At 38.3% G+C, this 15,228-nt stretch overlaps 1 protein-coding gene across 2 annotated transcripts in view; it reads right to left on the bottom strand.

Annotated features, from left to right (window-relative positions):
- Positions 1-15,228, bottom strand: part of ST8SIA1 (ST8 alpha-N-acetyl-neuraminide alpha-2,8-sialyltransferase 1) — a 163,107-nt gene that overhangs the window by 65,544 nt on the left and 82,335 nt on the right. For both annotated transcript variants that reach the window (XM_047787414.1, XM_047787416.1), the window contains exon 4: positions 7,950-8,042. In XM_047787414.1, coding sequence (XP_047643370.1) covers positions 7,950-8,042 — 93 coding nt within the window. The remainder of the gene's footprint in view (positions 1-7,949; positions 8,043-15,228) is intronic.

Below are 15,228 nucleotides of genomic sequence, written 5' to 3'. Positions count from 1 at the left end.
AGAACAACTTCTCTTCTCTAGCCCATAAAACATGCAATCAGAGGGTGAATGAGACAGCAAAGCCCTTTCTAATCTGTGTCCCAGGCACCCCAAAAAGATTAGTATCTTTTGGTTCTGGGCACCGTCAGAAAGAGTTCACTTTACACCCACTCAACAACAATTTGTTAAGAGAGTCGATATCATGTGTAACAGCACACAAAGAAATTTTTGGAGGTGATGATATGTTTATTACCTTGATGATCATGACAGTATTATAGGTGTATGCATATGCCCAACTTCATCAAGTTGTATACATTAGGAATTCCCATTGTAGCCCAGTGGGTTAAGAATCCAACTAGTATCCATGAGGATGTGGATTTGATCTCTGACCTCACTCAGTGGGTTAAAGGATCCGGCAGAGCTGTGAGCTATGGTGTAGGTCACAGACACAGCTCAGATCTTGCATTGCTGTGGCTGTGGTGTAGGCCAGCAGCTGTATCTCTGATTCAACCCCTAGCGTAGGAACTTCCATATGCTGTGGTTACAGCCCTGAAAAGAGAAAAAATAAATAAAAAATAAATTGTGTACACTAAATGTGCAGTTTTCTGGCATATCAATTAAACCACAATAAAGCTGTTTGTGAAAAAATGAGAATGTACTCCTAACAAAGGCTACAGCAGAGCTCCTGCTTACTGAGAATTTCTGTTAACCTTATTTTTGCTACAAAGCAGAATGATCCTCTATAATGTATGAATCATCATCATGTGTGCCTCTCATAGATATTGGATTTTCTCAAACCTGTTTTATCTTGATACTGATCTTTTTAAAGAGAATTTTGTAGTGAACACTCATAGTGCTTGTAACTCTTGTGGAAGATTTTGAAAAGAATCGAGGCTCTGGAAGACAGCTATGAAAATCAGTGGTACTTAAGCATTTACACTGCACATCTTTGCCTGGTGAACTTAATTTATAGTCACATGAAAGTCCAAGACACTGCCAACATCTTGGGTTTGTACAGCCTTGAGAGAAGACTACAAGATCGAAATAAAAACTTCCCAAATCCAACACTCTCCTCCCCTGAGGAGGAACCACTTCTTGTTCCTCTGATTTGCTACATATGTGTCCCTAAACCATACTATTAGTTTTATTTTTAACTTTATATGGAAATCCTACTGTATTTCTTATGACTCACTTTTTCTCAATATCAGGTTTGTGGCATTCACTCACTTTATCGTGGGTCATCATAGCTCATGGCGGCAAAGCATTCCATGTCCCCATTCGTTTATTCATCCCACTGTGGATGCACAATCAACTAGTTTATTTTACTTTGTCTTTTTAGGGCTACACCTGCGGCATATGGAAGTTCCTAGGCTAGGAGTTGAATTGGAGGTGCAGTTGCTGGCCTAAGCCACAGTCACAGCAACACAGGATTCTTAACCCACTGAACGAGGCCAGGGATCGAGCCCATGTCCTCATGGATACTATTCAGCTCTGTCACCACTGTGCCATGACATGAACTCCCAAAATCAACTATTTTAATTTTTAGTTATTTTTACTATACAAATTTTATACCTTTGTCTCTTATAAATACTGCTATAAAAGTTATTACACATTTCTTTTTTATAAATACTATTTTTCTTTATTATAAAATTATTATACCATATGATTATCACTGGAATCTAATATATGGCCAGTGTTAGGATCTGGAACCTAATATACAACCCAAATGAATCTTTCCATAGAAAAGAAAATCATGGACCTGGAGAACAGACTTGTGGTTGCCAAGGGGGAGGGGGAGGGAGTGGGATGGAGTGGGAGCTTGGGATTAATAAATGCAGACTACTACCTTTGGAATGAATAAGCAATGAGATCCTGATGTGTAACACTGGGAACCATGTCTAGTCACTTGTGATGGAGCATGATAATGTGAGAAAACAGAGTGTATACATGTATGTGTAACTGGGTCACCATGCTGTGTAGTGGAGAATTGACAGAACACTGTAAACCAGTTATAATGGAAAAAAATAAAAATCATTATATAAAAATAAATAAATAAAAATAATTAAAATTTAAAAATTATTATACATTTCTTTCTTATGAATATTGTTTTCTCTAGGAGTGGGACTGCTAAGGCATGGACCATGTACACCTTCAGTGTTACCACATAATGTCAAAACACATTCCAGAGAGGCTGTAACTATACTCCCTCCCATATTCCCAATTTCTTATATAGCACAAGCATAGATGATACTTTCAATTGCTCCACATCCTCACTAACAGTTGGAATAACGTTTGCCAACCTGATGGATATGTAATGACATCTCCTGGGAATTTTTTATTCATAATTTTTCTGATTGCTAAAGAGGTAGAGCATACATTCACTTATTGGCTATTTAGGTCTATGAAGTCTGGTTCAACTCTTTGACTTATTTCCCTATTGGGTTTTCTGCTTTTCACATAAAATAAATTTCTTTCTAAATTAAATATAAAAGAGTTATTCATATATTCTGAGTTCAAGTCTTTTGCTAGCTGTCCTCCTCTGCAGTGTGGTTGTATTTGCCTTACTTTTACCAGGGCTTTTTATGAATAAAAGTTCCTAATTTTCATAAGTCAAACTTTTCTGTTTTTTCCCTTCCATTTAATGCTACTTGACTCTTCTTACATGATAAATCACAAAACCTGCGTTATTTTCTGAAAACTTTCTTGTTTTGCTCTTCAAATTTGGGCCTTAACCTTTTGGAAATGATATTTGGTATGAGGTAGAGGTACAATTTCATAGACATCTGTCTCAACACCATTTTGAAAAATTTGTCCTTTTCTCACTGATCTCCAATATTACCTCTGTTATGTATTATGGGTCTTTATATATGTGAATCGTGTAACTACAGGAGGAGAAAGTGCCAAAAATTAAATGTGAAAGAGAAAAAGTAAACCTGCTAAGACAAGTTCAACATAAAGAATAAATGCAAAGTAAGCAAGAATCATCATGATTAATATTAATCAACTTTTAGTCAATTTGTCCAAGATGTCCCTCGGTAAAATTCCACAAATTTTCTGTAGAGAGTTTGCTTTTTTGTCTAATTCTTAAGAATATCATATTATTTGATGCTATTGTAAGTGGTATATTTCTCCCTATTTCACAAAATAGAATTGCTGTATGCCTTTTGCTTTTGTATTCAAAAACCTTACAATACCGCGTATACTTGTTAAGTGAAAAAAACCTTCATTCCCTTTTCCAAAATGGCTTATCACTTGTGAAAAACACAACTGTCTCGTACAACCCATGGATCATCTGGAAAGATGGCATGTGTGCTGGTCACTGATTAAGAGCATGGGAGTTGGGTTGAGACATGCCTGGGTGAAGTCCCAGACTGAATACTAGCAGCTGTGAATATGAGCAGATGACTAAACTTAACATCATGCTTCTTTCTCTGTAAAAACACACATTAAAATATTTCCTATTAGGATTATTCTGAGGATTAAATGAGGCAATGCATATAAAGAGCACAGAATCTCTGACTAAATGGGTTGACCCAGAATTATATCATAAGGATTCTTGCTTGCCTTACATTAATTCCTTACATTAAACTTAAGTCTTCATCAACAGGTTTATTTTTCCTCTTGAACATTTAATATTTGACCTTTTGCTTTCTCTTTCTGTAGTTATAATTTTTCTCAAAATCATAGTCTCTGTATCTCTAATCTCTCACTTTAACTTTTGTTCTAATTAAATACTCTTTTCCACATGCCTTTAAAAATCTTACCACCAACACCACATATTTAGAAAAATAGATTGCTTTGCCCTTCAATGTAACATACTGAATGTTTCATTCTCCTCCACAAGAACACTTTTTAAAAGTGTTCCTTTTTAAAACTTATTTTATTCCCAACTCAAGACAACAGTTGAAGTATTATACTATGGTTATTCAAGGTGTTATCATTGGGTTAACTGGATGAAACTGGATGAGGAGCAGAAAGGACCTTCCTGTGCTTTTTTTTTTTTTTTTTTGATAACTCTTTGTGAATCTGAAATTATCTAAAAATTTTAAATTTTAAATAATCAAAGAAAACTATTTCTGTAAGTATTCTTTTGACCTTCGGCTCATTCTCGTCAATCTGAGCTATGCCTTACCCAATTTAAAAATTGCATATTCTTTTTTAAATGTGCAGGATTCTCAGAATCCCAACCCATTTAATTGAATTAAAGAGACAGCATCATCATTGGTGATTTTTTGACATCTTCCTGATTCGCTCCCACCCCCAACCTGGTCAAAACAAACAAACAAAGAAACAAACAGACAAAAAAACAGGATTGAGTAAAAGTCAATAACTAAAATAGAAAAGACCAATGTTTTCTTTTCTCATTCTTCCGAACTCCTTGCTATGCTACATTAATTATATCAATAAACAAATCACAATGAAAATGAAATATAAAGCACTAATTTGGGGTCATTCATTTAAGTTACTAACTCACAAATTTGCCTGGCATTTTTAATTTTCAGTGACATTTCTAAAACCAGTTATTTATTATGAAAGTAACATACCTATATTCACTGACAGCAAAAAGGCTTATCATACAAAAATGAATAAAAACTAAAATACAAATTTTAGAAAAAGTCAAATCATATGGGTAAGCATCAAATCCAAAAAATAAGGAATAGTCTGGAATATAGAAATAACAAAAACACAAAACTTGTAAGTCCATTTATGGTCTTCATGAAACCTAAGAGGACATTATAGCCATTAAAAAAAAAAGAATGTGGTACTATGAAAAAATAATCTGGCTCACAAAAAATAAAAATACAATTTAAAAAATGGAATTGGAAGATTACATGGCAGAATGGACACAACTAAAATGTGATTTACTGAACTGAAAGAGGTTATTCTTGGAATATAACACACGCACAAGGCTACATAGTACAAAGAAAGAGTTAAAAGTATTTAGGTAATAGATCTGTAAGTTCCAATGTCTATATAATAGGAAAACTAGAGTGAGCAAATACAATGGAAAGAAGAAATAATCAGGCATATAAAAGAGGATTCAAAACATTGAAAAAATCATTCAAAGGGTAGCTAACATTTATATATACATTATATATAACATTTCAAACATTACATATAATTAAAACATACATAGATGTATATACACACATATTCCGCACATATATACATATGTATGTCACTTTATACATTACAATATATCCATTGCATAAGCATTATTATCCCTGCTTTACAGATGAGGAAACTGAAGGAGGAAGTGTTAAGTAACTTAGTCAAGCTCACACAGCTGTGAGTGGGTGAGCTGAGAGTAAAAACCCAATCATCTTACTTTAAAGCACAGACTCATAACCACTACACCCCTACGTGGAAGATTACAAGGACCTCTCATTAAGGTGCCAAACAACATTAGAGAAAACAGACCCACTGCAATATATACCTCGGTAAACTTTCTGGATTTAAATGATAAAAAAGAAATTTTTCTATAAAGTTTTAGTAGAGGAAGTGAAGCTTTTATGAAGCTTTAGCAGAGGAAAGAAAGATTTCCCTCAAACCAAAAAAATGAATAAATTTCCATTACATTTCTGGTTAGAAACTCTAGGTGACAGAAGATAATGAAACAGTATTTTTAAAGTTCTGATGAATATAGGAAATATCTGAAAAAAAGTTTATCTCACTAATTATAGTTATTTACAAAGAGTGAGGTTTGGGCTGATTTTGTTGTTGTTGTTGTTGTTACCTTCTTCTTTGCACTTTTTTTTTTATCTTTTTCTTTTTATGGCCATACTTGTGACATATGTAAGTTCCCAGGCTAAGGGTCGAATCAGAGCTGCAGCTGAGGCCTATGCCACAGCCATAGCAACACCAGGTCCGAGATGCATCTGCAACCTACACTGCAGCTTGTGACAATGCTGGATCCTTAACCCACTGGGTGAGGCCAGGGATTGGACCTGCATCCTCAAGGACACTATGCCAGGTCCTTAACCTGCTGAGCCACAATGGGAACACCTCTTTTGATTTAATTTCTTATAATGAACACAGTTGTTCGTGGAAAAACATTAGGATCGTTGTTATAAAAATAAAGACATTCACAATGGGTTAAATTTCTTAAATATGATGAAACTATAAATGTACTGGAAAAATACAGGATATTATTTTCTCATTGGAGGGGATATGGGTGAGGAAGACTGTCCAAAAAAAGATTTAAAAAAAAAAAAAGGGAGTTCCCATGGTGGCTCAGTGGTAACAAACCCAACTAGAATCCAAGAGGACATGGATTCAATCCCTGGCCTTGCTCAGTGGGTTAAGGATCCAGCTTGCTGTGAGCTGTGGTGTATGTTGTAGACATGGCTCAGATCCTGAGTTGCTGTGGCTGTGGTGTAGGCTGACAGCTGCAGCAGCTCTGACTCAGCTCCTAGACTGGGGAATTCCAAGTGACTCCGGTGTGGCCTTAAAAAAGAAAAAAAAAAAAAAAAAGAGGAAGAAGTCATAGGTAGGAGGTCTTTCTTCCCTCCCCCACCAGCTGGGCCCCTCCCCAGACTACCCTTGGCCTCGAGGCCTGGGAGTGGCTGGGATGGGGTCCCTGGGTCTTCCTTACCTCTCTCTTTCTTTCTGTTCTTTGTCACTCAAGAAGAAGAAGAAGTCATAAAGGAAAAAACTAACAAATTTCATTGTACAAAAAATGTTGCAGTCTAAAAGGACTTAAACAATATATGACAGACTAGAAGAAAATATTTGCCATATATACAGCAAAGAATTAATATCTATAGTAGAAACAGTTCTGATAAATCAACAGGAAAATAGTTTTTAAAAAGAAAAAAAGCACAAAGTGAGCAAAAAATACAAACAGGCAATTCACAGAAGAAAAATACTAATAGTCAAGACCCATTCAGTCCTTCTTGTGTTCAGGAAAAAAAAAAACAAAAACTCATATTAGGTAAAAAAATAATGGATCATTTTTCAACAAACTGACAAAAATGTAAAAGATGAATAACACATAATGTTTTCAGTATTGGGAAACAGGCGATCTTATCCATTACCACAGAGGAAGTAAATGGTACATTTTGGAAGTGTAATTTCACAGTATCTGTCAAATTAAAAGGTGTCTGGTGGTGTGTCTGGACATCTATTTTATGGGAATACTTATGAATCAAAACAAAGCAGCATTGTTCATAAAGTGACATACCAGTGCTATTCACTTGGATAGAACTTCCTTAGGTGACAAATGCTTGATCCCAGAGTGTCTATTTTTCACTCCTAAATGCTAGTGTACACAGGAGAGCATAAAGGCAATATTTAACTCTTTTCACAGAAACTGCAGAGTCATTCTCTACAATGAACAGTCCTTGGAGAAACAGCTCACAGCTTACTGATGGGCTTCATCACCTAGAGACTGACCCCAGACGCTCCTGCAACAGCTGCCAAGATTTCTGGAACCGACACTAGAGCAAGAATTTTCAACGCACTTTCCCAAATCCGACTGAGTATCATGTAATTATAATATCATATAATCATGCATTCTTGTACATTCCCACAATATTGCTATTTTCATGCATGCACATGCAGCAAAGTGGTCATTTCTTTGTTTTTATTTTGTAGTTAAACTGATATGACTTCAGTTCACCAATCAATGCCAGTCAAAGAATTGGAACTGAAGCCAACAAATTGGAAAGTAGCAGTAATGAGTAAGCAGGATATTACGTTGCTACTTTGAGCAAAACACTGGATTCACATGTTATTTTTGCCATCTCTAAAGGCAAGAAACAGAATCCCAGGGGAAGCACGAAATAGTGTTTGGATTCCCATAATCCTGCCTAGTTTATTTACAATTCCCCCCTTCGTCCTTCCTGCCTGTCCAGATGGTTTTCTTCTTTGTTTCCCAAACTGAATTAGTGCTCACTGCCTTTAAGATTTTAAATACTTCCAAAGCCTTCCTTTTTAGTTCCTCACAAACAGAAATCATAAACTCTTACCTTTGCCGAATTATGCTGGGGTTAGCCGTCACCAAATGACTTTTGGACCCAACATCCTTAGTATATTCACTTGACAAAGGAGGCAGATTGCATCTAGAGAAACAAGAACAAGCACTTCAGAAAGATTTACATACTTTTAAATCAAGTCAATTATCATGGCAAATAGGAATTTTACTAAGTCTAGCTCAATTCACAAATTACAGTTATCACCTATCCCTTTTAATGGGCATACTATGGCTAACTATTAGCATCTTTCAAATGCTGCCATAAAAACTATTTCTGTTTTAGAAGAAAGAAAATGTCAGCTGGAGAAGTAAGGGATTTATGAAAGGAAAGAAATACAACTGGAATGAATTTATCTCACTCAAAATATATTTTCTTTATTTTTTATTTTTACAAGAAGTTCCCCTTGTGGCTCAGCGGGTTATGAACTCAACCAGTATCCATGAGGATGTGGGTTTGATCCCTGGCTTCACTCAGTGGCTTAAGTAGGATCCAGCATTGCTGTGAGCTGTGGTGTAGGCTGGCACTGCAGCTCCAATTTGACTCCTAGCCTGGGAATTTCCACATGCCGCAGGTGTGTTCCTTACTAAAAAGAAAAAAAAAAAAAAGGGAAAAAGAAAAAAAATTCCTTTTTACAGCCGTACCTGCGGCATATGAAAGTTTCTGGGTTAGGGGTCAAATCAGAGCTGCAGCTGAGGCCTAGCCACAGCCAGGGCAACAGTGAATCCAAGCCGCATCTGTGACTTATGCTGCAGCTTGCAGCAACACTGGATCCTTAACCCAGTGGGTGAGTCCAGGGATAGAACTTGCATCCTCACAGAGACTATGTCAGGTCCTTAACACTCTGAGCCACAATGGGAACTCCTCCCACTCAAAATATTTTTGAGGTGATAGGACAGAGTGTATTAGACTTGAAATTAGCACTCAGGAGGGTGTGGTCCACTAGAGGACACAGGATCTACAGTGCTCTCTGTGGGTGCCCACAAACCTCAAGAGAAAAGGAAGAATTGTCTTTGCTTGTGTTTTTATTTCTTTTCCCAAATTCTAAATTATAATAATACATTCAGGAGTTCCCATTGTGGCTCGGTGGGTTACAAACCCAACTAGTATCCATGAGGATGTGGGTTTGATCCCTGGCCTTGCTCAGTGGGTTAAGAATCTGGCTTTGCCATGAGCTGTGGTGTGGCTGCAGATGCAGCTCAGATCCTGAGTTGCTGTGGCTATGGTGTAGGCTGGCAGCTGTAGCTCCGATTTGACCCCTAGCCTGGGAACTTCCATGTGCCACAGGTGAGGCACCAAAAAGCAATAATAATAATAATAATAATAATAATAGTACATTCAGGGCAAACTCTGCCACCTAAATCAATGCATGGGCAACTTCTATGTTGTGACCAACGTGTATGGTTAACTATGGGTGAAGACACAAAATGATTTGCCATCTAAAGAAATGCAGTGATTCTCCACCATCCCAGTCTAGGCAAGGAAAAGAGTGCAGGGGACAGAAACAGCTCCCATTTTCCTTACACCCACACCAGCCAGCCTGGGTGCCGTCCTTGACCACAGTGTCCTATGACTGTTTATAATGGAAAATATTGCAGCTTCAAAGCCAAATCCCATGGCTTTTTGCCAGTGGGACATCAATGAAGTTAAGTCCTCTGCCTCAGTTTCCTTCATTATACAAAATGAGGATAAGGACTTTTCCTCTCTAGTAAGGCTGTTGTAAGGATTTAATGAAGAAATGTAAAATCTCCAAAATATCATGTATCAGAAATATTGCATAAGTATAATTAAATATATATTACTTTAGGACAACCCCAAAGGAGTCCATAGCTTCCACTAGATTTTCTTTTATTACTGGGTCCTAATTTCTCCTCTCCACCCATATCTTTAAGTTAACTCCAACGACATCAGAGCCTCTCTGACTTTTAATTACTTCAGCAAACTAAAGCTTCATTTATTCGTCAGCAGAGATCTTGCAAACATTAAAGTCTTTGCCATCCCCCAACTATTAACATTTCCTTACGAATTTCCCCCAGGACATGAAATTGTCTGAGCATTGACTCAGCTGATCATCACAGGTTCTTTGATGTTGTCTTGTGTTTACCCTGTGACTTCCACCACATCGGGGCATCCTAGGTGGAAACATGTCGCAGTCGATGTGGAGTCTTCCTTTCATCTGCTCTTTGGTAACAAGATCCTGGTTCTTCTGGCAGCTCCCCACAGATTAATTAGTCAGCCAGTTGGTGACTTTCGCTGAGTGCCCACCGAGAACAGACACAACAGGCATTGCAGGGAGCCTAGGGGAAGCCAAGCCATAGAGCCCACTTGAGGCATCTGCAGTCTAGTGGTGGCACCACATCCCATGCGGTTGCTGAGGACCCTTGCAGGGGAGGGAGCTTATGATTTAACCACCAGGCTCATCCAGCAATGGTGCAGACTGTGGTCTTAACTGATCTTTGCACGGATGATGAGGACTTCCAGGATAAAACACAGGCTGGAATTTGGGCATCTGTCCCTTAAAGAAGCTTTGATCTTGATGGCCCTTCATAACATTTGAGAATCAACCACATTATATTAAACCTGTAGACTGAATATATTGCTAAAAAGTGTGGTCAAGCTGTTCTGGTATTATTAAATGAGACAAGCTGGTTTTCATGAATAAACAGTTTCCTTTTCCAGGCACTCCTTGTCAGTTGATCTAAGGTTCAGCTGTCTGGTCCCCTCACATCTCCTATCACAAAGCAAAGCTCAAAAAAACATTTCCAGACACTAAGTGCCAAATCCTACGGCAGAGGGAAATGCTTATAACAATAAAGGCAATATACTATAAATTCATTTCTGAAAAATAATGACATTGAATTCTGGCGTAAATATCTGTTCTTCCAGGTAAACCTTCTCTTCTGCAATCCCTATCAAATTACCCATGACATTTTTCACAGAACTGGAAGAAACAATCCAAACATTTATATGGAACCACAAAAGACCCAGAATCACCAAAGCAATCCTGAGAAACAAAAACCAAGCAGGAGGCATAACTCTCCCAGACTTCAAGAAATACTACAAAGCCACAGTCCTCAAAACAGTGTGGTACTGGTATCAAAACAGACAGACAGACCAATGGAACCGAATAGAGAATCTGGAAATAAACCGGGACACCTATGGTCAATTAATCTTTGACAAGGGAGGCAAGAACATCAAATGGGAAAAAGAAAGTCTATTCAGCAAGCATTGCTGGGAAACCTGGACAGCTGCATGCAAAGCAATGAAACTAGAACACACCCTCACACCATGCACAAAAATAAACTCAAAAGGGCTGAAAGACTTCAATATACGACAGGACACCATCCAACTCCTAGAAGAAAACATAGGCAAAACACTCTCTGACATCAACATCATGAATATTTTCTCAGGTCAGTCTCCCAAAGCAAGAGAAATTAGAGCAAAAATAAACCCATGGGACCTCATCAAACTGAAAAGCTTTTGCACAGCAAAGGAAACCAAAAAGAAAACAAAAAGACAACTGACAGAATGGGAGAAAATAGTTTCAAATGATGCAACCGACAAGGGCTTAATCTCTAGAATATATAAACAACTTATACAACCCAGCAGCAAAAAAGCCAATCAATCAATGGAAAAATGGGCAAAAGACCTGAATAGACATTTCTCCAAAGAAGATATATGGATGGCCAACAAACACATGAAAAAATGCTCAACATCGCTGATTATAAGAGAAATGCAAATCAAAACTACCATGAGATATCACCTCACACCAGTCAGAATGGCCATCATTCATAAATCCACAAATAACAAGTGCTGGAGGGGCTGTGGAGAAAAGGGAACCCTCCTGCACTGTTGGTGGGAATGTAAACTGGTACAGCCACTATGGAGAACAGTTTGGAGATACCTTAGAAATCTATACATAGAACTTCCATATGACCCCGCAATCCCACTCTTGGGCATCTATCCAGACAAAACTCTACTTAAAAGAGACACGTGCACCCGCATGTTCATTGCAGCACTATTCACAATAGCCAGGACATGGAAACAACCCAAATGTCCATCGACAGATGATTGGATTCGGAGGAAGTGGTATATATACACAATGGAATACTACTCAGCCATAAAATAGAATGACATAATGCCATTTGCAGCAACATGGATGGAGCTAGAGACTCTCATACTGAGTGAAATGAGCCAGAAAGACAAAGACAAATACCATATGATATCACTTATAACTGGAATCTAATATCCAGCACAAATGAACATCTCCTCAGAAAAGAAAATCATGGACTTGGAGAAGAGACTTGTGGCTGCCTGATGGGAGGGGGAGGGAGTGGGAGGGGGAGCTTGGGCTTATCAGACACAACTTAGAATAGATTTACAAGGAGATCCTGCTGAATAGCATTGAGAACTTTGTCTAGATACTCATGTTGCAACAGAAGAAAGGCTGGGGGAAAAATGTAATTGTAATGTATACATGTAAGGATAACCTGACCCCCTTGCTGTACAGTGGGAAAATAAAAAATAAAAATTAAAATTAAAAAAAAACTTTCTCTTCAAGTACAAACATCTGTGATACTTCCCTGTAGCACTTTTCTTAGAAAAAAAAAAACACTATAATTTTAGCTCCTCAACTCCTAAATTGATAATTACAAAGATTTACATAAAAGGCGCATTTAAGACAGTCAAATTGTTTCTAATAAGGCATAATTGTGTAAAAATGTTTCAAACATTGCATTATCTTTTGTTGGCACAATTAACAGATATTAATGGCTGCAGGGTCTTAGTAACTGTGCCCCATGATCCTGGAAGATGTGGTCAGAGAACTGATGAGAAACGAACATACTTTGAAGTGGGGAGTAAAGGTGGGTGGGGAATAGGCCTGGTGAAGAGGAATCTTAAAAACAGCATAAAGTATAAAGTTCCTTTGTAAACTGTACATACACTTAAACAGATAAAACACACATAACTGAGCATAATTCACAGGCACCAAAATTATGTTGTCCTTACTCATATTCCTGAGCCACTCAATTCCTCTCCAAGACACAACCATGGCTACCTCTGTCTTGCAGAACTCTAAGGTAAATTTTATTCAACAATTCTAATTTTTAAAGGATGCCTTTTGCTTACAAAGCAAATGTTTACTTTGCAAAATGGGACACTGATTTTTGACACTAGAAGACATATTTGAAAAGGTCCACACAACGAAAATGATGATATTTTTATATTCTAATCCTGGAAAACATCTCAAACTGTAATTGGGTATACCACTGCGTGCAGGGAAAGCTATTTTTGTACCTCATCTTTTACTGTACCTGTCCATGCACCCCATAGTCTAAGACCAGACACGTTGTATATTTCTAATATTTACTTACTAAACGTTTGATTGTGAACATATGATATTACCTAAATTTTCTCAGGGTGCTTCAAAAATGTATATTAAGCAACCATGTATAAATAGACCCATAAAGGGTCAAAAAATAATAATTTATAGACAATTATCAACATTTAATTACTCTTATATCATAAACCATAAATGAGGCTTTTGAAAACTTCAAATGTGTATGACAATGGCACCATTCTTGAAATTGAATCAAAGGCACATGTATACAGAGCTCTAGTTTTGCTGCTACCTTCTCTGAATTCTTTTCAATTCTCACCTCCCTCACTATGCCTTGAACATTTGTTTAATACTGGGCTGTGCACCCTAATCACAGGTACTCATTAATTCTGAACTTAAATGCATCCATATTGATTGTATACAATGCAAACTTTGTCTTGTTTATTTGATATAAATAAATACAGACAACCCTCTAAGATGCTTAGGCCTGGTCTTCTGCATGTTAAGTTTAAAATAGCCATCTTCTTTGATGTAGTGACACACACAAGCACACTCAAGGATAATATAAAAATACATTTATGGTACTGCTTTCTTCCACATTGTACTCAGAACTCTTGAAATCACTTAACTTTCCTAAATCTGCGAATATCATATTTCTATTCTTTCTTCCTGATAACGGTTTTTGGAAAGAGCAAATCAACTTACACTCGAGAGCAATATGAAAATTTAAACTAGACTGTGAGAATGTGTCACAATTTGTGTGATAGGCCTGTAATACCAGGTAGGATCCGAATCTCTACAATGGAAAGGCTTGGGGAATTGTCGGCTGCCACATTCTCATACAGAGCTGCAGCAAAGGTACATGGCACTCTGTGGGTCACAGAACGAGTTTGTGGCGAGGGCTTGTCCTACTACCCCTCTCTTTTCTGTGCTGGCTCTTCAGTCTCCACCTAATGCCTCTGCCCTTCTCGCCCATCTCTGCTCTCTCGGTGATTGTCTCCACTTCTACAGCTGAAATGCCATCTCAGCACACTCTCCCCATGGTTCACAGCCCTGTGACAGCACCTGGTGACCTCCCCACATCAGAGTTTGGAAAAGCTGGCCTGTGCCCGGAGTGGAATGGAGAGAGGGCTCCGTCCATACACCACGTCCCTTCAGAAGGCCCGGGAGGGCCACCATCTGCCTCTCAATCACCCCTATCACAGCACTGGCACATCTCCAGATTCTAAGACTATGATGAAACTGTCCAACATACCATTTCCAGCCCCAGCTAAGACCTAATGCATGATAGGTGCTCGCTAAACAGATATTGACTTGACTTAAGAGAACGATGTTTTTATTGTCTCCCTTTTCCTATTGTGCATGTATTGCAAAAAAATAGTAATTGCAATGGAGAGGTTCGGAACACAGTCCTACACTGGAAAAACCAGGGCAGGACACCTCCATAAAGGAAAGATAGACAAGGGTCTCCCCATTCCGCCGCAGGCTTCACTGGTGAGATAAAGCCTTTGGAGGAGCCTTGTTCTCTGAGAGGAAACTTGGCCCTTTCCTGAATACACGGCTCCCTGAAACACTCTTAGACAGGCTTTCCTCTCCCCTATTCCACTGCAGCTCAAAGGCCAGAGGTGCTTCCGTGCTCTCTCAGCTACCTTTTGCCACTTTTAGACCATTATCTATTTAGCCTGAAGACTAAACACAAAACCCAACCCCATCTGCTTCCCCCTCAGCTTTCGGGTCTCTGCGTTGCTGGAGGCCTCCGCCATCCTGGCCCCTGAGCCTTTGGGCCCTGGTTCATAGTCATTCCTACGTCAGTGAGACTTCAAGACCCACCTAAAAGACCCTCCACAGCACAGCCTGCACGTTCTGACACTTCTTCAGTAACAAACGTCTTCTTTTTCTGTAACACATCTGCTCATCCCTGAGAGAAGCTGCGTT

The sequence above is a fragment of the Phacochoerus africanus genome, chromosome 7 (genome assembly GCF_016906955.1).
Source record: "Phacochoerus africanus isolate WHEZ1 chromosome 7, ROS_Pafr_v1, whole genome shotgun sequence".
NCBI classification, from domain to species: Eukaryota; Metazoa; Chordata; class Mammalia; order Artiodactyla; family Suidae; genus Phacochoerus; species Phacochoerus africanus.
Note: the sequence above shows the minus strand (reverse complement) of the source record. Positions and strands in the feature narration are given on the sequence as shown.